The 23,716-nt window shown below is 44.4% G+C and overlaps 1 protein-coding gene across 1 annotated transcript in view; it reads left to right on the top strand.

The window, feature by feature from the left end:
- Positions 1-18,404: 18,404 nt before the first annotated feature.
- shisa9b (shisa family member 9b) overlaps positions 18,405-23,716 on the top strand; it is a 44,175-nt gene continuing 38,863 nt past the window's right edge. The window contains exons 1-2 of the mRNA XM_017719027.2: positions 18,405-18,916; positions 20,728-20,849. Coding sequence (XP_017574516.1) covers positions 18,405-18,916; positions 20,728-20,849 — 634 coding nt within the window. The remainder of the gene's footprint in view (positions 18,917-20,727; positions 20,850-23,716) is intronic.

Raw genomic sequence — 23,716 nt, 5'->3', positions numbered from 1 at the left:
GGGCCCAGGCGCCCGAGACCGGCCGACCCCCGGCAGGACCCCCCCCCCCCATGCCAGAGAGGCCCAAACCACCCTCAGGAAAACAACCGCCAAGGGAGCAGGGCAGGGACCACGCCAAGATGTCCAGCCATGCACCCAGGGACCCACAGGACACCCATACCCCGGGGGGGGGGGGAGTCGGCAAGCAGCGGGGAGCGGTGGGGAGGGGTAACTCCACACACACATGTTCTCATGCACCCACACACACCCACACCCACACTCGCACACACCAGTCACCCACTCATGCATACACACGGAACATACATGGACTCACAGTGTCGGCGGGCGGACACCAGCACGGGTCAGCGGTAACCCAGGGAGGCAGCCACCCCGGCCCCGAATGACCGGCCGGTCCCCCCACCAGGCAGGGTGCACCAAACCGGGGTGTGAGAGGACCCGCCCACCCACCACCCCCACCCCCCCCAAAACACCCCCCCCCCCCCCCCCCCCCCCCCCCCCCCCCCCCCCCCCCCCCCCCCCCCCCCCCCCCCCCCCCCCCCCCCCCCACTCAATATGTGTGAGAAATGAAAAGAATGTGTGTGAGCTACAGTGCAATTAAAATTGGAGGGACAGAGGCAATGTAGTACTGAATAACAGCACACTGCCACACTGCCCCCCAAGGCCCTCAATGTCTAATGTGTAAATAAAATTGAGGGGCAGGTAGCAGTGAGCAGATAAGTGAGGTCACATCAGCAGCGCCACCCACCATCCACTGAGTGACACCTGCCCCCCCAAAGCCCTGTGTGTACTGTACTGTGTCATGAAATGTGTCATTGTAAGGGGGGAAAAAAGGGGAGGAGTGGGACATCACGCATCACAGCGAGCAGAGCCAGGTAGGTGGCCCTACTCACTGCAGCATGGGCCCCCCTCCCCCAGAACCCCCATGTGTAGTGTGATGTTTGACTGAGTGGGAGGAGGGGAAGGGTCAGGATAAGAAAGACCGAGAGGAGGAGGAACCACCCCTCACTAGGCACCCCGGTTTCCTACACCCGGCCGCGGCGCAGGGAAGGCCGGCCCTTGGCCCGAAGCGGCCACGCCCCCAGGACACCACCGCGCTCCAGGCTGGCGCCACACAGCTGACACAGCACAAAACATACACACCCACACGCACACAAGAGACAACAATTATCACACATACACATACTCACGATTACAATACACATACTCACAATTACAATACACATACTCACAATGACAATACAAACACAAACAACACACACCCACACGCACACAAGAGACAACAATTATCACACATACACATACTCACAATTACAATACACATACTCACAATTACAATACAAACACATACAAACACACACATATACATACCAACACAAACACACTCACCCGCACAAACTTCACACACACCCAAATACACGCAAACACAGTGGTCCTGGGTCCAGAACCAACCGGCCCTATGTGGTTGTCCCCCTACTTGAATCATGATTTTCTAAATATTTAATTCATACCGTAATGTTGACGTGTAAAAAGCGGAACTTGGAAGTGGGTAAGGACAACGCCGGGACAGTCTGTGGCGGCACATAACAAAAACACAGCTGGATGAGCGAGAAATCCGGCCAGCTCCCTGTGCATTAAAGCCAGGTTAGGTCAGGAGTCACAACACAAATGTTAAGAAGAGACATTTTGTCCTTTCAACAAAAATCAAACCACCTTGGGAGCCACAACATTTAACGCCCAGTATGTCTCAGTCTGTGCTAAAGTCCTAGGATAGGCTAAAAAATATATCCAAAAAATATATACAGCTTCTTATATAATGTCTCTCATCGTTTGGCTGTTACGAGGCTGAAGTCACTTCTCATTCTCCAGATTCTTGTTTGAATGAGGCACTGTATGTAAATGCGGCACCATTTAAGCTGGAACGGGGGAATTCGAAAGAGAAGCAACTTCATCTTCGCAACTTTTTACTGTTTGACAGTGTCTTGTTGCAGATTTAACGTACCAGGAAACCAACTGCGCTGCTCATAAATGCAAACAAGTCCATTCATCTCCAAATGTTCATCTTTTCACAGCTACTAGTGAGGTGAGACTTCACTGCTATGTGACCTGCAGTCTTCTTAGTCATTGAGAACCAGGGCTTTCACGCCATGGTGCAAACTTTGGAGCTGAGATTCAGCGTCCAGTCTTGGAAACATTTTACTTACACAGTGACCCCTGACTCTCTACAACGAGACCAAAACCAAGGTTATAAAGTCACTAGGTAGGACGGCTGCGTGGACATCGACTGCCACTGGATCTTGGGTCACCCTAACTGTATCAGAGATTAGTGACAGCAGCGTCTCAAGCAAGAGCAGAGAATGAGAGCCTTCTAGATCACTTCCATTTGATTTGTTAATAAAAGATATTGGAAGAAAATGCATTATGGATCATTACAAACACTTTGCTTTAAAACTACTGAGTCCTCACACTGCGGGAAAATAGAAATCCTGTATAGAAAAATCCTGTATCGAATCGAATCGTGAGGTGTCTAAAGATTCCCACCCCTAATCCTCAGTGTACAATGGTATCTCTTTCTTGCAGTGTTGCACAGTTTAGCATTTCTCCTGCTGATATCCAAGATCGACTTATAAGGGGTCCGGAAGTTTGTCTGAATTGAAATAGGTTCTAAACATACAGGATGGTGCCATGTATGGAAGAGTTCTCCTTTACACCAGCCCTTTCAACTGAAAATACTCTTCCGTGGGAGGCAGCGAGATATCCTGACATTATCTTATCGCTCTGAATCACAGTTGGGGCTCCTCGTCACAGCACAGGGAGCGTCACCCAGCTAGCGTAACGAGGGCTCTCGTCACACTCCACATGGCTGAGGACGCGGGGCAGCCAGCCCTGACAGAACAGACTGCAACACGAGGGATGCCAAAGGGTGTGAAGAGCTTACGCTGCCAAACAGCCAGTGACCTCACCCTGCTGCTCTGTGCTGCACATGCTGCATTTATGGCGGGTGACGTGTGGGTGTGCATGTGTGGTGGTGGTGGTAATCGGGAGGCATGTTGGATGGTCAAGTCCATTCGGGTTTTGCGTCAGTTGCAAGCTGAAAATAACATTCCACTCAGTGGAGTCAGGCCAAAAAGACTACAATCACTGTAAACGGTTAAGATTAGAATTTTGTTCTCCGGGAAGGCACGGAAAAGAGCAGTAAAAGCTGGCAAAGCTCTGCAGCAATATTTCGCTTCATGTTCAAACCTTTATATACAAAATCAGTAACCTTTGATTAATCGTGGCACATGTACAATTTCAATCACAATCAGAACCAACCTGACTTGTATTTCCTACGCAGCTTGTTAATGGGCCCCAAATGGTTCCCTCTTATCTCTTTTGTTCTCTCTCTCTCTCTCTCTCTCTCTCTCTCTCTCTCTCTCTCTCTCTCTCTCTCTCTCATTCTCTCTCATATGAAGGAGCTGAGTGTGGTTGGAGTGGCTCACTGAATCACTCTTCTTCTCCAGGCTCAATGAGGAGGTTGATTTACGCTCTCCCCTGGGATGCCCTCCTTATCCGCCTCTTGAATGCTAAGCAGGAGCTGAGCTTTTTCCCCTGATTTAATGGATTTATGTTCTGTAGGTTTCACATGGCATCATGTTGTTTTACAGAAGAGGGCAAAATGGACTCAAAAGGTAAAAGTGCATTTGGCTTCAAGCTGAGTTACAGTGTGACACACCAAGACCAGTTTCATTTAGTGATGGTGGCTCCTGGGGTCATGTAGCATTAGTTCATAGCCTTAGGTGGAAAACCTGTGACAAGAATCAGTCTTGAGTTAATGTATCCTCCATCTCTATTAAAATCTACAACTGGTACTGACATAAAACCTTGAAGGTAAAGATCTAGTCAGCAGATGCAGGCCAGTTTTGGTGGCACCCTCATTTCTAGTTGTTTTGGGGCCTGATGTGAAGGACAACCATGAGAAATTTGGGGCTGCATTGGTGGGAATGTAGACTTATTAGTGTGGGACAAACTGGATGAAAATTCTAAAACCATCTAGATGGAGCTCAAAACTGGTGGTGATGGTGCGCTCGTCAACATTGTCAAATGAATAACAAACCTGCGGATGTAATGCAAGCATGCAGCATGCAGGTCACATGTGCTGAGAACACATTTCATGTGGTAAAAAGATACATTACCTTTTGCAAGGCAAAAACATTTCCCTTAGATAAAGATAAATATTTACATTGTTATTGTACTCCTGACATTACAACAACACTGACTTGAGAAACTTGGGGCAGGTTTGAGAGGAGACCTACTCTTGTTAATAGGAGATCCAGCACCACAAGTTGAACAGGTTCTCCCTATGTCTCCCTAACCCTAACCCTAACCCTAACCCTAACTCTTTATGGAAAAATGTCTGGCCCTGCGAGACTACATTTCTACAAGCCCCAGTCATCTGAAGTTCCACCACATCTTTGTAAAACTAAAGAGAAGCAGGGCTGGGTTTCCCAAAGGTTTCTCAGCATGAAGATGATTCTCAAATGGTAGACTAAGTGTCTACCAATTACGAAGGTCTTAACGCTAAGATGCTTTTGGAAAACTGGTCACTGTTCAGTTCCATGCTTGATGAAGGATGTAAGGGTCCTTGTCAGGTTTTTGTGGTTGTTTGAGTCACTAAGAAAATGACTGGCTTATATTTGAAATGGGTCCCCACCATTTCGGAGGTGATACTGTAGCATGGAAGTCTTCATCCTTTGAAGTCATTGTCCCTGCTCTTTCACAGTAAACATTGAAATCCAGTTTACACAGTGCAGGGAGCATTATACTAGCTTCAAACAGAGCCCTTCTTTTGGTGTGGAGTAACTCTCTGACCTCAGCTTTAGCCTTTTCTTTCATTATTATTGAATTATTATCACATTCATTCAAACATTGCAGATTTTTTTTTGTTTGTTTGTTAGTATGTTTCTTGAGATGCTGTGCTAAAAGCAGTTTCTCAGGGCTGCTTTCTCTTTACTGAACTAAACGGTAAATGTCTGTGTTTTGTCTCAGACAAATCTCTTTCAAGTTTTTCAAACCTCACTTTAGTCAGCAAACCAGACACCCACTCATTCATCTATAATGCTCAAAGGTAGATTGTTTTGCACTACTAATGCTTAGCCTGAGCTGAACCACACTATGAGTTTGTGATAAGCAGCTACGCTGGCCTTTTCCCTATTAGCCAGTAAGGCAAATTCAGTTATTCTAGTGTACTAGTGTCAACAGATACATGACTTAATACACAAGGATCTGATTGTGACTGGTGGAACTTTGGTTATTCTTTCAATATGGTAGATTTTCAGACAATCAAATCACTCAAAAAAAATAAGATTTAGGTTAGTTTTCGGCTGGCCGTCATGCTTCTGTCCCACAAACCAAAACGGTCAGGCTTTTAAGACCCGGAATTGCTACAAGTAATCTCCTCATGAAATTGAGCGTGGAACTAAGGAGGGACACATCAGCTCCATGTCCAGTGAAACAAGTAAACCTGGCCTTGTTATGTCTTTGTTGTAGTTTAATTCAATAAGAAAACTTTTAAATGAGTCACAATTTCAATTATTCAAACAGACATGATGGTTTTAAAAAAAATTAAATGGTACATTTTGAAATAAATAAATACATTTCTCATATGCAAATTATCCTCTGTCAACTAGAGGGCAGTGGAGAGGGTATGTCTAATGTTTTGGTCAGAACTTTATTTGTTTAGTCCAAAAAAGGAAGCACAGAAAGACTACTGCTGCTGACTAAAGGCTACCACAAGTCAGAAGAGAAGCTCCACACTACCATAGCATTTCCTCAGCCTTATAGGAAGGAGAGCAGAAAAGCACAGATAAAGCTCAAGTCCATTTTATACTCTACTCATATAGATTTAATGAAATGTAATAGTTTGTTTCATATAAGGATTTTGTACAGACACCCTTCTTGGTGTAAATTTCAAGCCACTTCCTTCTATTATGGACTTGAGGTCTGGCTCTGAGTTCAGTACAGTACAGAAATAGAAAAATGTTGAGTCCTGGCACTTAACATTTGTGGCATCTGTTCTTTTTGTTTATTTATTTTTTATTTTTCATTTCATAATGCGGCAAATGTTATTAGTGGGTGACTCTTTTAATACGGAGCCATGCTGTAACATGTACAGAATGTGGTTTGGCATCATGCTGCCGAAATACGCAAGGCCTTCCCTGAAAAAGACGTTGTCTGGATGGTAGCATATGTTGCCAAAACCTGTATATGTCATTCAGCATTAATGGTGCCTTCACAGATGTGCACATCACCCATGCCATATGTACTAATGCCCCCCTATACCATCATGAATACTGGCTTTTCAACTGTTAACACTGCACTGATAACAAGCTGGGAGGTCTTTACTGTGGAGGATGCAGTGTCCATTATTTCCAAAAAGAAACTCAAATTTTGATTCATCTGACCACAGGACACTTTTACACTTTGCCTCGGTCCATTTTAAATGAGCTTGGGCCCAGAGAAGTTGGCTGGAATTTTCTGGATCCTGTTTATATACGGTTTCTTCTTTGCATGACACAGCTTTCAGTTGCATTTGTGGATTGCACAGCGAACTGTGTCCACAGACAATGATTTCTGGAACCGTTCCTGAGCCCATGCCGTGAGTACAGAATTACACTATATTTCCAAAAGTATTCACTCACCCATGCAAATCATTGCATTCAGCTGTTCCAATCACTTCCATGCTTCTTTGCTTCTGAGAGACTCTGCCTCTACAAAATGTTCTTTTTATACCCAGTCATGTGAGTTAGTTGCTGATTGCTCCTCCAGCTGTTTTTTATTAGTACCACTTACTTTTCCAGCCTTTTGTGGCCCCTATCCCAACTTTTTTGAGATGCGTTGCTGCCATCAAGTTTTAAATGAGTTAAGTTTTCCACAAAGGGTAAAATGTCTCACTTTCAACATCTGATGTGTGTTCTGTGTTGTACTTTAAATAAAATATGAGTCTATGAGATTTGAAAATCATTGCATTCTGTTCTTATTTACTTTTTTTTTTTTTTTTTTACATTTTACACAGCGTCATGACTTTTTAAAAAAAAATCGTGTTGCAAATAACACACACACACACACACACCCACACCCACACCCACACACACACACCCACACACACACCCACACCCACACACACACACACAAACACATACAAACACACACACAGTCTAAGCCACTTATCCTCATGGGGCACAGGGGGAACTGGAGCCTATCCCAGTGGCCAGTGGATGGAAGGCAGGAAACACCCTGGACAGGTCGCCAGTCCGTGGCAGGCCAGACAGACAGACAGACATTCACATTCACACACACACACACACACACACATGGGAGTGAAATATAACTGAAGTTAAAACCTCTATTAAATACATGCTGGTGGTTTGAACAAGACTACTGTTACTGAAGGAGGCCCGAGTTTGATGAAGATTTAGTTGTAAAAGCTATGGATATGGCAAATTTACACTGATCTAAAATCACAGATATCATTGGTAACGCTGGATGAAAGAACCAGACACTCGCAACTGTGATATAAACCATAAGCGGACAATCCAGAAGAGCAGAGTTACCACCTGCCCAGGTAAAAATCAAAAGAGCAAAACATGGTACATCATATCAGCCAAAAAAAAACCAATTTTACAAAGATTTGTAAAAACATCTGAAAAACAACAAAAGCTAGCCTAGTCACAAATAAATGAGAAAGGCTCAGTACACACTGGTAAAATAGATGCAAAACCTGGCCATGAATGAAACTAACATAGGTATATATACAAGAGGTAACAGGTAACAACAAGTAGAATTCCAGTGACTGAGATTTGATGGCTGATGGATGATTGGTTGTCTTGGTCACATGACTGACTGATGCCTCCTGGGAGTTCATCTGAGAGCTGGGAAGCTTGACAGGTATTCGCTCAAATTATAGCATTTCCCCTGGGTAAAACTAATCCAGCCCAAATATGGCTTAAGAGTTGTGATTACAGACCTGACAAAATGATGAGAACATTATGTCATACATTTTAATATGGTGACAGTTTTCACTAAGGCAAACAAGGCAAGAGGTCCATACATTCATTTTCAGGTGGCCACAGAAATCCTACTCGTACCTCTGATATGTGTTAATAAAAAATTGGATATAAACTGAAAATAGTGCAACATTTTTATGGAAGGTCAAAACTTTCTAACCATAAATTTTACCGTTAACAACCCTGATAAAAAAACAGCATGGCTGGTCACCAGCAAAACCACATGTTGTGTTTCGGATACTGACATAGCCATGCTGGGTGACCAGCTATACCAGTACTAGACCAGCAAAAAACAAACGATTTTTTTTCGGTAGAGAAACTTGACTGAGATTTCTGTCATCAAAACAATCTTGGAATTGTGGGATTGTGGTGAAAACCACAGCATAAGGCTGTTCAAAACGACCGTTAAGCAAGCGAGATGTTTCTGCATGGAGCTGTGTGTGTGTGTGTGTGTGTGTGTGTGTGTGTGTGTGTGTGTGTGTGTGTGGAGAGCGGAGCAGTCGTAGTCTTTAGTCTCTTTGGTCGGCCTGTGTGATCAGGAGGCACCAGCTGTGCTCTCAGTTTCACTGCTCTAAACAAACTTTAGATGGGCAGAATCCCCAGAGAGCGAACAAACTATTTACAGCCCATCTTTAAAGACACAAAGAGTGAAAAAAGAGCCACGATTCCCCTGACAGCCAATTGTAAATAAAAAAGAGTAGCGTTCCGCGGCTCGGACGAGCTTCAAACGCACAAAAAAATGAGCAAGATTTCTCAGGTGGCAGATGGTGCTTTCAAAAAGCAAGCGCTCGAAATTTGAGATTAAAGTCGCCGCTCTAAAAATAAACGATCTGTGTCACAAATCCGTGCTTGTCAAGACCATGATGTTGATAATAAAAGACTAAAGAAATGAGTAATTAGTTGTTGAGGAAGCAAAGTGGGTCCAATGAGAGATGATGTTTGGGGGAGTGTGGAGGGGTAAAGCATTAAAGCACTGTCAATCTGTTTCAAGCTCAAGGAAACCACTCTGATGATGCTTCGGCACCAGTATTCCAAATATTCACTGATAGCTGTGCTGGTTGTAATTTTGCTCCTTAATATTGAGTTACTCTTCATTCATGTCATCGAGAAGAATTCTTTTTGTACCACGTGAAAATGCTATGGACACTTGCGGACACCTTTGCTCATTAGATGTGATGTTTCAGCTGGAGGTATCACCGCACAAAATTTGTCTCATTGACCCCAGAATACAGTTCAAAAAGCTTTAAAGAGAATCGATCATGCTGTGATGCTCTAAAGTGACAAATAACATACTCCACTGTATGGGATGAGTGCACAACATATGAATGTGTTGTAGATGGTTCTATATAAAACCATTTTAAAATATATAACACCAAAAGTGTTTTCTATTGTTACCATGTCAAGCTTGTAATAATAGAAAGAACCCTTTTTGGTCCTATATAGAACCCTTTTCAAAAAGGTTCTATACAGAACAATCACCATCAATCTGAAGACCTTCACGATGCAAAGAACCCTTTAATCATGCAAAGGGTTCTTTGAGGACCATCATTTTTAAATGTGTAGGAAGATTCTAGTATTCTAGTAGAACCAGGAGTTTCACAAAAGGGCAAATTTCAGTAATTCACGGAGGATGAAGTGTTTCTGAAATGACCTCAGATACTCTGAAAATTTCCTCCTGGGCATAAACATTAGCTTTAAGCACACAATAAAAGTAACAACATGTATTAGCTTCTATTATACAATTTTACCATAAATCTGCTAATATTATTCTTAATCATTATTTAATCTTTGTTTCTAGGGACTTTTATTTTCTTATCAAAATTTACCTGAAACTCTATGTTCCTATGGCCTAAGCTTGCCATACATTTGATATTGTTACAAAGACACATATTCCAATATTAAATGTAAATCAATGAATTGGATTTTGGACATGCTACTTTCATAGATTCCTTTATTAAACTGCACTTTGGTTATAAATTTTACCAAGTAAGAAAGAATAGGCTGGATTGACATGTTTTTACTTATGATTTTATTTGAACTTAACAACACCGCAAAACACCAGTGCTGCCATTTGTACTAACAACGGAATCATCTTCAGGAGCATCTACGTTCCATTTTAATTCTGTTTTTTTTTTTTATCAGTATGCTTATTAGTTTTTTACACCACTATATCACATTTATATATATCATAGATACAGCAGTACAAACATTTTAATACAGTTTTAACTTGCCCTCACTATTCCCCATTGTCATGATTGGCCCCTCCCAGTTATCCATGTGCTTGTGTTTTGGTCTTCCATGAGCTTTTGTTTACGTGTCAATGTGCTTTCGTTTATCTTCCCAGTCCAGCCCCCTTGGTTTCAGACTCTGCCCCTGGTTGTTACCACCTGTGTTTTCCACCTGTGTCCTGTTATCCCTTGTTATCTCTGCTGTATTTAAGCCGTGTGTTTTTCCTAGTTGTTTGTTGGTCTTTGTATCGTTTGTACTGTTTGATGTATTGTGTATGGTATTGTTTGGTATTTGTTATTCCGGCCGCCATAGTATGTTTCAGTCTGTGTTTATTTTGTTATGTCTGTACCCCAATCTCTCTGTGTTGGCTACCTGACCCTGGACCGCCTGGACCCTGAGTATGGATTTGCCCATAATAAATCTCGCTTGTTTTCACACATGTCCGCCTCCTCATCGCTCCACAATGTTACACCCATGCTGTCTTAAAGGAGCAATTTTTAGGCATTAATATGGAGTTGGTATCCCCTTGCAGCTATTACAGTTTCTACTCTTCTGGGAAGGCTTTCTACAAGAGTTTGGAGTGTGTTTGTGGGAATTTTTGCCCATTCATCCAGAAGAGAATTTGTAAGGTCAGTCACTCATGTAGTGAGGGCCTGGCTCACAATACCCTTTCTAGTTCATCCCAGAGGTGTTTGATGGGGTTGCGGTCAGGACTCTGTGCAGGCCAGTCAAATTCTTCCACACCAAACTCATCCAACCATGTCTTTATGGACCTTGCATAACGCACTGGAGCACAGTCATGCTGGAACAGAAAAGGGTCTTCCCCAAACTGTTTCCACAAAGTTGGAAGCACACAATTGTCCAAAATGTCTTGGTATGATGAAGCATTGAGATTTCCCTTCACTGGAACTAAGGGGTCTAGGCCCACCCCTGAAAAACAAACCCATAGAATTATCCCTCCTCCACTAAACTTTACACTTGGCACAATGCAGTCAGGCAGGTAATGTTCTCCTGGCATTTGCCAAACCATGTCTCGTCCATCAGATTGCCAGAAAAAGAAATGTGGTTTGTCACTCCACAGAATATGTTTCCAGTGCTCCATCTGACCCTTGACCTCATGCTTGGTGATGTAAGGTTTGCATGCACTTGCTCAGGAATGGAAGGCAATACTGTGAAGCTTCATTGCTGATGTTGATGCCAGCAGAGGTTTGGAACTCTAGTTATTGAGTCAGCAGAGTGGTCATGACTTTTATGCACTATGTTTAATGCAATCAAACCCCACCATGCACAGCAGACACAGAAAATCATGTACCCTGCTGTTCTGGACACTCGAGTGAAGAGAGGTGCTGAGCTGTCAACTGATCACCATCTGGTGGTGAGTTGGATCAGATGGCATGGAAGACTGATGGTCAGACCCGGTGGGCCCAAGTGAATAGTGAGGGTGTGCTTGGAATGATTGTCAGAGGCCCCTGTTCGGAATGGTTTCAACTCCCACCTCCAGGAGAGCTTTTCTCATGTCCCAGAGGAGGTAGGGGACATGGAGTCTGAATGGACCCTGTTCAAAACCTCCATTGTGGAAGCTGCCAGGCATAGCTGTGGCCAAAAGCTTGTGGGTGCCTGTCAGGGCGGTAACCCAAGAACCTCTTGGTGGCCACCGCTGGTGAGGGAGGCTGTCAAGCTGAAGAAAGAGCTATATATTGTCGGTCGTTGGAAGGAGCAACTCCTTAATCCGGGAGACATGCCCCCTCACGGGAATCAGGACCAGAGGCTTCTGGTGTGTCAAGTTCCATTTCCCTGATGGAGGTCACTGAAGTAGTTGGTAAGCTCCTCAGTGGCAAGCCACTGGGGTTGGATGAGATTCGTCCAGAGATGCTTAAGGCTTTGGATATTGTGGGGCTGTCATGGCTAAGATGCCTCTGCAATATTGCATGGACCGCAGGAACAGTACCCTTGGACTGGCAGACTGGGGTGGTGGTCCTTATTTTTAAAAAGGGGGAGCAGAGGGTGTGTGCCAACTATCAGGGTATCACACTACACAGCCTCCCTGGGAAGGTCTATGCCAATGTGCTGGAAAGGAGACTCCAACCGATAGTTGAATCTCAGATTGAGGAGGAACAATGTAGATTCCATCCTGGCCATGAAACAATAAACCAGCTTTTCACCCTCTCACAGATTGTTGCCAACCCAGTCTACATGTGTTTTGTGGTCTTGGAAAGACTTATGACCATGTTTCATAGATATCTTTTGGGAGGTCCTCCGGGGGTATGGGGTGCCGGGGCTACTACTCCATCCAATCTCTGTACTCCTGGAGTGACAGCTGTGTAGCATTGGGTTGTGCCCTATCTCCATGGTTGCGCCAGGGTTGTGCCCTATCTCCACTCCTGTTCGTGATATTCATGGACAGAGTGTCAGGGCATAGCCGGGGTCAGGAGGGCATTATGTGTGGAGGCTGGAGGGTGACGTCTCTGCTATTTGCAGATGATGTTGTTTTTTTGGCTGAATCACATAGATGCATCCAGCACTCACTGGAGCAGTTTGCAGCTAAGTGTGAAGCGGTTGGTATGTGGGTCTGCACCTCCAAGTCTGAGTCCATGGTCTTAGCCTGGAAAAGGATGGCCTGCCCACTCCAGGTAAGGGGAAAGGACTTGCCCCAGGTGGAGGAGTGTAAGGATCTTGGGGTCTTGTTTATGAGTGATGGGAAGAGGGATCGTGAGATCAACTGCAGGCTGGGACAGGCGGCAGCAGTAATGCGGTCACTGTACCGGACTGTAGTGGTGAAGAGGGAGCTGAGCCAAAAGGCAAAGCTCTCTGTTTACCGGTCGGTCTAATCCTGACCCTCACCTATGGTCATGAGCTGTGGATAATGACTTAACGAACAAGATTGCGAATGCAAGCGGCGGAAATGAGCTTTCTTCATAGGGTGGTGGGCTACACTCTATTTGATAGAGTGAGGAGCTCGTTCATCTGGGAGGAGCTCAGAGTAGAGCTGCTACTCCTCTGCATTGAGAGGAACCAGCTGAAGTGATTCTCGCATCTGATCCGGATGCCCCCTGGATGCCTCCCAGTGGGGGTGTACCAGGCACGGCCACAAGACCCTGGGGTCGTCCTAGGAGGGATTATATCTCCAAGTTGGCCTGGGAGTGGCTTGGGGTCCCTGGGAATGAGCTGGAGGAAGTTGCGGCAGACAGGGTCGTCTTGCATTCTCTGCTCTCTCAACTGCTACCATGACTCTATCTGGACTAGCAGTTAATGATGATGATGATGATGATGATGATGATGATGATGAACAAAAGTTAGCTACTAAAAGTTGGCTACTACAGTTAGCATGTTTACCAGCCAGCCATTTCTTTTGTTATACCACTTTGCACTTCAAGAGGTGACAGTGAATCACTGTAATGTTGAGTCTGTTATCAGTCCAATAAGTCCAAGAAACTAACTGCGACAGCATAGAAAAGAAGCGACATAAAGAGGCAAAACAAGAGTTAAAGCTGACATTGCTTTTGCCTACTTGAGACATCTCTAGACAAAACCTGCTCATGAATCTTCACTATTTGATGCAACAAAGTTTGCTACAAACAAGTTTGTTACTTTACTCAGTTAGTTAGCAAGTTAAGGACTACACAGCTACCAACAAAAGACAAAGTGCACCGTGCCTTAACTAGACAAAGCAAATCGTCACAAGGATCTGTATTTGACACTCTGACTTGTCAAAAAATTATGTGCATTACAAACTATGTTTAGCTAGATAAAAAGCTTACTAAGGCTACCCTAGCTGAAGGAGAGAGCATTTCAATTGCAAAATGTACTCATCCCCTGGATGTCCTTTGGTGACGCCATGACTCTAAACATAACCCTAGGGGCTCTTTCAGTGTTTTCCTTAATGTATCAGGACTTTCTAGTGTGACAACTATTACATGTGCTGTGAGAAATGTGAATATAAAATATGAGCTGTGTAGCATATTCAGTTCTAGTGGTTATTGTACTTGTAGTCCATCAGGTAATTATAATACTATAGAATTAATCAAAATTTTGTAAACAAAGAGCATTGTAATGTGCAAAATTTTCAGTTTGCAGCTGTAATGTCATTTGTAAAGCCACTGACAATTTAAGATTTTACTGTTTACATGCTGAAAAAAGTTAGTCAGCCCAACTATGTCTTTGGATTCACTGGCTGTGGCACCCTTTCCTGTGCCTACTGTCTTTGCTATCTTTTTGCCTATGTCTCTTTTTAGAATGAACTCACTAAGCTAAAACTCATATTAAATAAAGTTGAGTCTTATTGTTCTGTATTTTTAGTTTTGCTACTTGAATTGACCTCTTTTAGGGGTAATCTGAATTATTGTGGAGAAAAATGTTTCTACCAGAAAGACTCTAGAGATGAACGCCAGACAAGGAAAACAAATCTTTGACAGAGGGACCATTTCCTGCCTGACTGAATGAAGATGACTAGGGTAAAACGGGATTCTTGCAAAAGCTACAAAAATACTGCACAAAACTGACGAAGGGGCAAGCTTATAATTTACAGTTTCAGTACCATGGACAGCGGGTACAGCTGCAGCAGCATAGGTTCTAGGGCAGAGGAGTGTTTGGTTAGTGTAGTGGTTAACACCTCTGCCTTCTACACTGTAGACTAGGGTTCAATCCCCCACCAGGGTAAGCCCCCTACACTACAAGAGTCCTTGGGCAAGACTCCTAACACCACCTTGGCCTACCTGTGTAAAATGATCCAATTGTAAGTCGCTCTGGATAAGAGCGTCAGCCAAATGCCATAAATGTAAATGTAAATGTAGGAATGACCGTAAAAAATACAAACAGCACAAACTTGCACTGCCAAAGCAGCGAACCAACAATTCAGTGTCCGGGACAGAGCAGTCCAATCTGGAGTTGAAGAGGGAAATGTACAAGGCTGACTTACCTGAAAAAGCCTTGTGATACTCAGAAAAAAAAAGCATACGGCCTAATGCTGGCTAAAGTACACCATCATAGACAAATACAGGTCCACGCTCAGGTCTCTACGCTCAGAATAGACTTGGCACAACACATTCCTATAGATGCCCAATGCAACACCAAACTCCTCAAAAAAGAGCTTGTGCTCAAGCTGAGGATCGGACGTTTTATTGGAAACATTACCACAATCAAACATTTGCCGATTGATAGCTGGAAAGAGGAGAAGCAGAGAAGCCAAATGAATGTCCTTACCCTGAAGGATATCAGACTACATGCGAAATGAAACAGTGTCCACTGCAGGGGGGAGGAAAGGCCTACCCAAGGCTTGCACAGGCACAGCAGTGGAGAGACTGAAGGACGGCAGAGTTGAGACAGCAGAGGTACGAGGAAAGAGCACAGCAGGAGCCACAGAAAAAGCAGAAGCCAGAGCAGAAGCAGCAAAGGAAGCAGAGGGGCCAGGGAGAGCCAAAAGTGCTCCTGATTCACTTGAAACAGGTGGAGATCCAAGGCAGTCGGAACCTGAGAGACCAGAGGCAGGGAGCATGGAAGGGTGGGGAGCAGAGGAGCAGGAGATCTGCAAGACCTCTATGCCTGGTTAGGAGAGGAGGACATTGCACTGCATCCTTCTAGCTTTTGTGGACTGTGTAGGTATCATGGAAACAACTGGAGCAACACTGTCAATAGAAATGAGAGGGCAGCCCAACATAATAACAGCCAGGAGGAGGATCATTCCTCAACATTCCTTGCTGCTAACTGGAATGCTGTGATCACCCAGAAGCTCCTAAATCCTCACAAACAACCACGAAGACAAGGGAAATTCCCAGGCATGAATACGAGCACTCCTCGTAGGAGCAGAGTCATATAAAGGGCGGAGATAATATAGAGCCCTGGGAACATAGTTACACATTGTGAGGAGCAGAGGTTCAGTGAATCAGAAACGGTAATTCAGTCTGGAATTTTTATTGTCAGACTATGGGTTTCACAGTCATCCTGTGCGATTTGCTCTAAGCAAAAGTACACAGGGGCCCCCACGAGCCAAGGGCTCCATGAAAATGCAAATAAGATATACTGTAAATGTAAGCTACTCTGAAATGTGTATACATTTCAAAAATAACTATTATTTGTGATCATTTTCATTAATATCAGTGCAGTGGTAATAATGGACTACTCCATGCTTTTACATGATGACATAACTGTGTAAAGACAGGCTGACAAGAACAAGGCCATTAACCAATAATCTACATAATGGAGAGGAGGTTCTTCAGTGTGATTTTCTGGGTGTTGGGAGAGAAATGAAAACACAGCAAAATAATTGTTTCTATACACTCTGAAAGCTATAATGCTATTATCTGTTGCAAGTTACTGTTGCAATTTCTCCTCTCTAAATATAATGAGTGTTACTTGTTACGTCCTGAATAGTCTCAATTCTAATTACTTCTGTGATGCTCTGTACCAACTTATCTCTTTGTATGGGCAGATAATTGTCCTTGTTCCAAACATTATTTCTTAAAAGAATGAAATTGTCTGCCGGTGTGGTAAGAGCATTTCATTTAATAAAATGATTCGAGTAGGCAATGTCTGGAAATAAGTTAAATAATCCTAATCCCAGAATGAGATTGACTAGTTTTATGATGTGGATTTATATACAGTAGATATTATTGTTTGCAGTGTAGATGCTCGGGAGCCCAGATTCTTAGCTTAATTTAAAAATATGTAACCTGGGGGTCCCATTCCTGTTGTTTGCCCAGAGGCCTGCAATCACTAAATCCGCCCTTGATAATCACCGATCTTGTTGGTAACCAATTAAATGACAGAGCCTTCCCAAGTGAAACTAATCCAGCTCAAGCAGGGCTTTTGATTTTGTAACTAGCAGAATAAAAGTGCTTGATATAAAAAGGTGTTCTTTTCATGCTCTGTTCTATGTGGCCAATTGAGACCTACACTCCTAAAAGAGATGGCTCATCCTGGGTTCTTTGGTAAAGATAATGGTTCCATGTAGAACCAAGAACACTTAAAGGACCATTTGCATGCTTTAAGTGTTCTTTGCATGGTGGAAAGGTTCTTCAGATTAATGGACAATGTTGTATATGTTTCTACATAGAACTACTTTTGAAAAGGGTTCTATATAACACATAGGGTTCTGCTATTGTTATGATGTCAAGCTTAGAAGGACTCTTTTTGGTGCTGTATTAAAACATGTCCAATAATGTCCTACGTAAAACCATATACGACGCGTTGTTCGTCGATCTGAAGAACCATTTCACCATGTAAAGAAGTTTTAAGCGATTCTATATCAAATGGTTCTAAAAAGAACGGTTTCATTTACTAAAGAACGCTTGAAGAATATTTTTTTCAGAGTGAAAGTGCTAAATCTTACTTTGGAGGCAGGTTTTTTCAGGGGCTAATTCTGATCTAACCTGTCACCTTGTGATATGCATGGATTACGCCTAAAACAAGCCTGACGAAACAAACCTTTTCAGACTGACCATCCAGAATCAGAAGCGCTCTGCTGGACACTGTAAAGTGAACTTATGGTCGGATTATTAGAGGAACAGCCTTTCGTTAAAGGGCAACACGTTTATTTAAGACTGAATACACCGCTTACGCACACATACGAGCGTTGTGGGTGCGTGTGTGCGCGTGTGTTTCTCGCTTTTCTCCAACTCGCACCTACCCACACTCGGGTCTCTCTCCTCCTCTGTCAGCATTACGCATTCGGTGAGATGTTCAGTGTGAGTGTTTTTCCCACCCGTATTCAGACAGGCCCCACCTCCCCTGCCCAGGATTGGCTGGTTCCTCGTCGCGCTGGCGAGATTGTTTGTGAGTACGGACCGCTAGCCAATCCTCTTGCGCGGGGGGCGGGGCTTGTCTGAATGCGGGTGGGAAACAATAACGCGCCACAGAGCGCTGGAGCGCACAACGAGCGAGTGGCGCCGAGCGAAGGGATGCGGGCGTGTGGAGTTCGGCTTCACCTGTGACTCGAGCGAAGCCGTTTTTCAGCGCTGCCTCGTCGGAGAGCCGAGTATTTGATATCCGAGCATTCGACAGTCGAAGTGTTAACCAAACATGCCAACAGCGGCGCATGGCGCTGGTCCACTCGTGGCGAGCGAGCCTCGCGCCACTTCATGAGCTCCGTTCCAGTCCAACGTTGAAGGCGCGCGAAGAGGACGCGGAGGTGAGGAGAGGATGAAAAGCGCGGGGCTGCTGCTCGGCTACTTTCTGATGAAAGTTCTGGTGTGCGACGCGGGCGGAGAGCCCGGTAAGAGTCCGGACGGTCCGCTCATGGCTTCGGGCTCCAACGAGTCCAGGGACGGGAGGAACGGAGCGCCCGACGAGCCGCACATTGAGGACAGGTGCCGCGGCTATTACGACGTGATGGGTCAGTGGGACCCGCCGTTCGTGTGCCGCACAGGCAGCTACGTGTACTGCTGCGGCACCTGTGGCTTCCGCTTCTGCTGCGAATTCAAAACCTCGCGGCTCGACCAGACCACCTGCAAGAACTACGACACCCCGCCGTGGTCCATGACGGGCAGACCGCCGCCCAAAAAGAACGACCCCACGCACGACCCCACCAAGGATAAAACCAACATGATCGTCTATGTCATATGTGGAGTAGTCGCTATCATGGCCCTGGTTGGAATTTTCACCAAACTCGGGCTGGAGAAGGCGCATCGACCTCACAGGGAAAACATGTCCAGGTACGTGTGACCCAGTAACAGCGCACTCTTGTCTTAGGCTTGACCTCAGGCTGTAGTGGAACAAGAAAGAAAGGACACAGTGCTTGGGTTCCTGCAGGTGGCCAAGAGTGCTGGAAAAGGTGGGGGGCTTGGTTGGGTCAGAATCCGTTCACCATCCATGGGATTCTTTTCACTGATGGAACACGCCTGCACTGCGCGAGCCGCTACAGTAAAAGACAGCTCGTCGGTCATTTCTGATTTCTGCTCTGAGGTTGTGTATATCGGTGTCAGATCAAGTAACCTAGATCTTAATTGGCACATGAAGTTGCCCTGAGCCTCAGCATATGTGTGTCAGCATCTGAACTTTTTCCCCAATTCCACAAATAGGTCATTGCTTGAGATGTAAACAGAGATGGCGAGAACACACACACACACACACACACACACACACACACACACACACACACACACTGTGGCGAATGCAACATAGCCACTGGCCTGCCAACATCTGCAGCTAAATCAAACGTTAAATTTGTTCCGATAGCCGATGGGTTCAAATCTAATTTTCGGGAAAGTTTGGCATGAAAACCTGCTTGAGATTAGGGATGCACCGATATGGGAATCGTAGGCCGACGCTGACCTTTTCCATGTTCATGTTTAAAAATCTGTACCCCCCAATTTCAAAAAATGTGTATTGACAGTCACCCAAGTATATTTTGTCCCATTTTGAAAAATTCCAGTGTAATAAAGTCCACATTTTTTGTTATATGTAAACTAGGACACACTTTGTGTTATGAGATGCGATGCCAGCTTCTGTTGTTCCAATTACAAACCATAAATGCCTAATTTGAATATGCAATTAAATGGAAAGAATACCAAGATGAGCTTGGAAATGTGTGTATACTATTATATTACCTCAAGCCACCCAAACTCTCGCACACCGATGCTCTCCCCAGGTTCATTTCAACCCTGTATAGAAATTGGGACCATAATCTCCTCGGCTGGCTCAAGTGAACTGTAACATTAATTTCTGTAAGGTTATAAATGCAGTAAAGTGAATGGAATGCAGATGTTTTAGTGCAGAAACCCAGTGTTGCATGACCATTCTGCATATATAGCGTAGAAAAATACTCTAGTCCATAATCAAATAATGGTTTGAAATACTGGTCAAATCTAAACATCTGTCTGATTTCGATATTTTTGTTTTAAGCAAACATCTGCTGATACCGATATGATTCCTGTGTCACTGTACATCCCTTGTTGAGCATGCACACCAAACATTAGAACGAATTGGAAAAGCCTTCAGTTCCACCACGACGACAGCTGGAGCTCAAGGTCATTTAGTCTGAGGTTTTTATGTCTGCTTTTACTTTAGCCAGTCTTCCCAGCTGCAAGCTTGTCGTCATATACAATCTGCAGTCCCCTCTCCCTCAACTAAGGTACCTATTTCTTAGCAGTTTTTAGCCTTTTAAAACTGCACTTTTAATGCTTCACCTGTTCCAGATTTTATCATTTTAATTATTTTCAGGCACTCTGAGGTTTCTCACATCCCCTTGTGAGCATGTGCTATGATTAATACTCACTATGTCATGCATGGCTTGTCATTTCAGAGGCACTGCTGTGCTTATGAGAGTGCAGCACCCTACTGTTCAGCAGACATCTATCATGCTCATGAAAGGAGACTTCAAAATCTGACAGGGCTTTACGACAGTGCCATTAAAAACACATTGGGAAAGCAGTGCAGTGATTGATCTCCAATGTGTCGAACCCCAAAGCCATCAAAGCAGCGGGTTTACAGCTCAGGGCAATGAAAGTTGTGGGTGTCTCCACAGAGCACTGGCGCAGGTGATGCGGCAGACGGCTCCGGGAGAGCTCCTGGAGCGCGAGGAGAGTCTGGCTGTGCATGGACAGCCCTACGAGAGCATGCAGGCCAGGACCACAGCTAACAACATGCGTGAGTACCAGCACCATCTCTTTCTATGCGCTTTTGATCCGTAGTTCTGTGGAAAACATGTACACCTTTTTCCCCGTTGCCTAAATGCAGTTGATCAGCCGAGACATATTTGATGTCTGAAGTTTGCGTCTTTAGATCTGTGCAGGAGCGACAAGAAATAGAAGCTTATATCTCGCCAAAATTGGCACTGTGCAAACTGCATGCACAAAGCATTATACACTTGCCTCCAAAACTTGAGTGTTCAAGTAATCTCAAATAGCTTCTACTGTCTTCAGCTATGCTGATGACAATATTTCATGCGATTTAAGAAGACACTCCTCCTTTGTTATTTTAGGCATTTAGTCTGCATAGTGCTTACTAATGAGTTATAAGCATCCATTAGTAGCTGCATTAGCCTCATAGCTTCAGAGTAAATCTAAAGAAGCAAACTTCGGTGTCTTGGCTGGTCGACTACATATAGGAGAATAAGTGTGTACACTTGAATTTCCACCGAACTGACGGCTTCTGAGCCACTCTCCATCCATGCTGCTTGGAGAACACTCGCCACTTTGAGTAACCAATAGAAGCAGCTGGAGCTTATTCACAGCGGAGAGGCAGCTGCGAGGTCCCATGGCTATTCATGAGGTGTGCAGATCCTAGGCTGCTTGACTTGGCCCTAGCTCAGGGGGAAGTTGTTACAGCAGGCCATTTTTGGCATGTCCGGTGGGCTGCGGCGCCACTTACATCTACAGTGATCATTTAACGCGCTGGGGTGGTAATTACCACGGGCTCAGCGGCTGACTAATACACACAGAGATGCTCTCTCGCTCTCGCTTCTTTCTCTCTCTCTCTTTCACAAACACACTCAGAAGCATGCTGGCAAATGCATGCGTAAGCTGGACTCTAATCACCGTGATAACAAGCTGCTCGTGGTGCTGATGCTTCCACTGTACACACCTCCCGAGTGTTCCCCATCAACCCAGCCAGAAAGGTTTAAATGCTGCCGGCCTGGGTTTGACTTGCAGGTTATGCGTGGTGGTTTATATGGATAAATATTAGGCCTCAGTGGTTAAAAGTGCTGTTCTGTAAACTTCAGTCCATCTGTACGAATGCAGTCTTGTGGCATGTGTCTGTGTTACCATGGTGCTAGTGGATTTCCCTCAGCTGAGTTTTCTCATTGCATACAGGATGGGCAAATCAGTACGCTTGACTGACTATGCCTAAATGTAATATTCTAATGATTACCAGCTGCCTCTGTCACTGCTGCCTTCCTTGAGTGCCTTGTAAAGAAGCTGTCTTGGTCTTGAGCTGGAATGACTGCAGTAGATACTGTATCATGTGCCTTTGTGTTTATTTATACCTGCTCTGATTTGTGTGTGACCGGAATATTGGAAATGGAATAATCATTGGAGAAGCCTTAATGGCTAATTGGATGTTATCATTGTCATGTCCAATGTGTCAGTATTTGGCAAAGTGAAATACACTCTCCACAAGTTTGTAGACCACTGCTCATCCATTCTTTCTTCTTGGCTTTACACCACTGCTGTCAGGATCTGATTGCATGCAGCCACAAGTACATTAATGAGGTCAGGTACTGATGGTGGATGATTAGCTCTGGCTCACAAAAGCCATTCAGAGAGATCCCTAAGGTATTCAGTGGTGCTCCATCACTCAAGAGAACACTATTGCTAAGGAGCTTTATACCTCTCAGGCTGATGTTCAGCATTTCATGTTGTCTGTTGTCTATATAGTAAGTGGCCAAATAAACATAATTCAGTTTACAATTTTTGTCAGGGTGAGGGAGCGGGGTAGTTAGGGGTGGCTCACCAATGGGTGGTGTCACAATGCCAGGAAATACCTCAGAAAAACTGATGGCAGCGGCTCAGCATCAACTAACAACTACGCCCACCACATTTGATTTTAACTGTCACTCCAACACCAGTCGCTCGAAGTTACGCTCTTAGACGTGAGCCCTTATCCTATAAATGAATGTTATTTTAACATCCATTAGCTGGAACTGAGCCTGTACTGTTGTGTGTGGCACTTTGGCTTGCTCTTGTTGGCTTTGTCTACACTTGTGTCAGTGGAGCACCAGTTAATCGGAATGAAACCTGTTCTGTGGTGTGTGGCACTGTTCAGATCTACAGACTGATTGCTAATCTTAGTTGCTTGACCTCATGGCCTCAGATTTGAGTCATCATCTAAAATCATATCAGTGGTGCATTAGTTAGCCTAATTTAACCTATTCGGTGGTAAGCAGAGCTGTTATCATACTAGCTAACCTAATACTAACCAGCTCCTCCCTCCTGGTTAGCAGCACTGTTTAGTTTGTTGTTAGATAGATGGTTTGACATTTATTGAATAATTCCAACAGTGTAAGTGAGCTTTTTTTTTTGGTAAATACCTGAATTGGTTGTCTGCTATTCTACACTCGATTTCTAAAAGACAACAAACAATTTAACCCTCACTATGTCAGATTATTGTACAATTCAAACATGTCTTGGATATCTTACTGCCTTGGCTCGTTGGTACTGAGCAGATGAAGTCTGAATGCACATGTTGACAAAACCAGAAAGCATCATGCTTTGTCATTCAACAGCAGTCACAAGACGGAAAGTGCATCTCTTTATTTTTCACCCTCTGAGACTGAATGAAAGGTTTTTCTGTGAAAGAAAAACAAATTGGTCACTTAACAATAGCTGTCATGGGCATATCCAGGGAGAAGCACTCGGGCAGTGCACACCCTTTGGTTTGCGCATGGGTGTGTATGTGTGATATGTGTATGCACACATTGATGCTTGAGAGGTGAGGGGGGAGTGAGTGTTAACGGGTAGAGTGTGTGAGTGCACTCTCTCTCTGGGGGGGTGTGTTTAGGCACAGCAGAGTGC

The sequence above is a fragment of the Pygocentrus nattereri genome, chromosome 27 (assembly GCF_015220715.1).
Source record: "Pygocentrus nattereri isolate fPygNat1 chromosome 27, fPygNat1.pri, whole genome shotgun sequence".
NCBI lineage: Eukaryota > Metazoa > Chordata > Actinopteri > Characiformes > Serrasalmidae > Pygocentrus > Pygocentrus nattereri.
The sequence above is the reverse complement of the archived record's forward strand: the minus strand, read 5'-3'. Positions and strand labels throughout refer to the sequence as shown.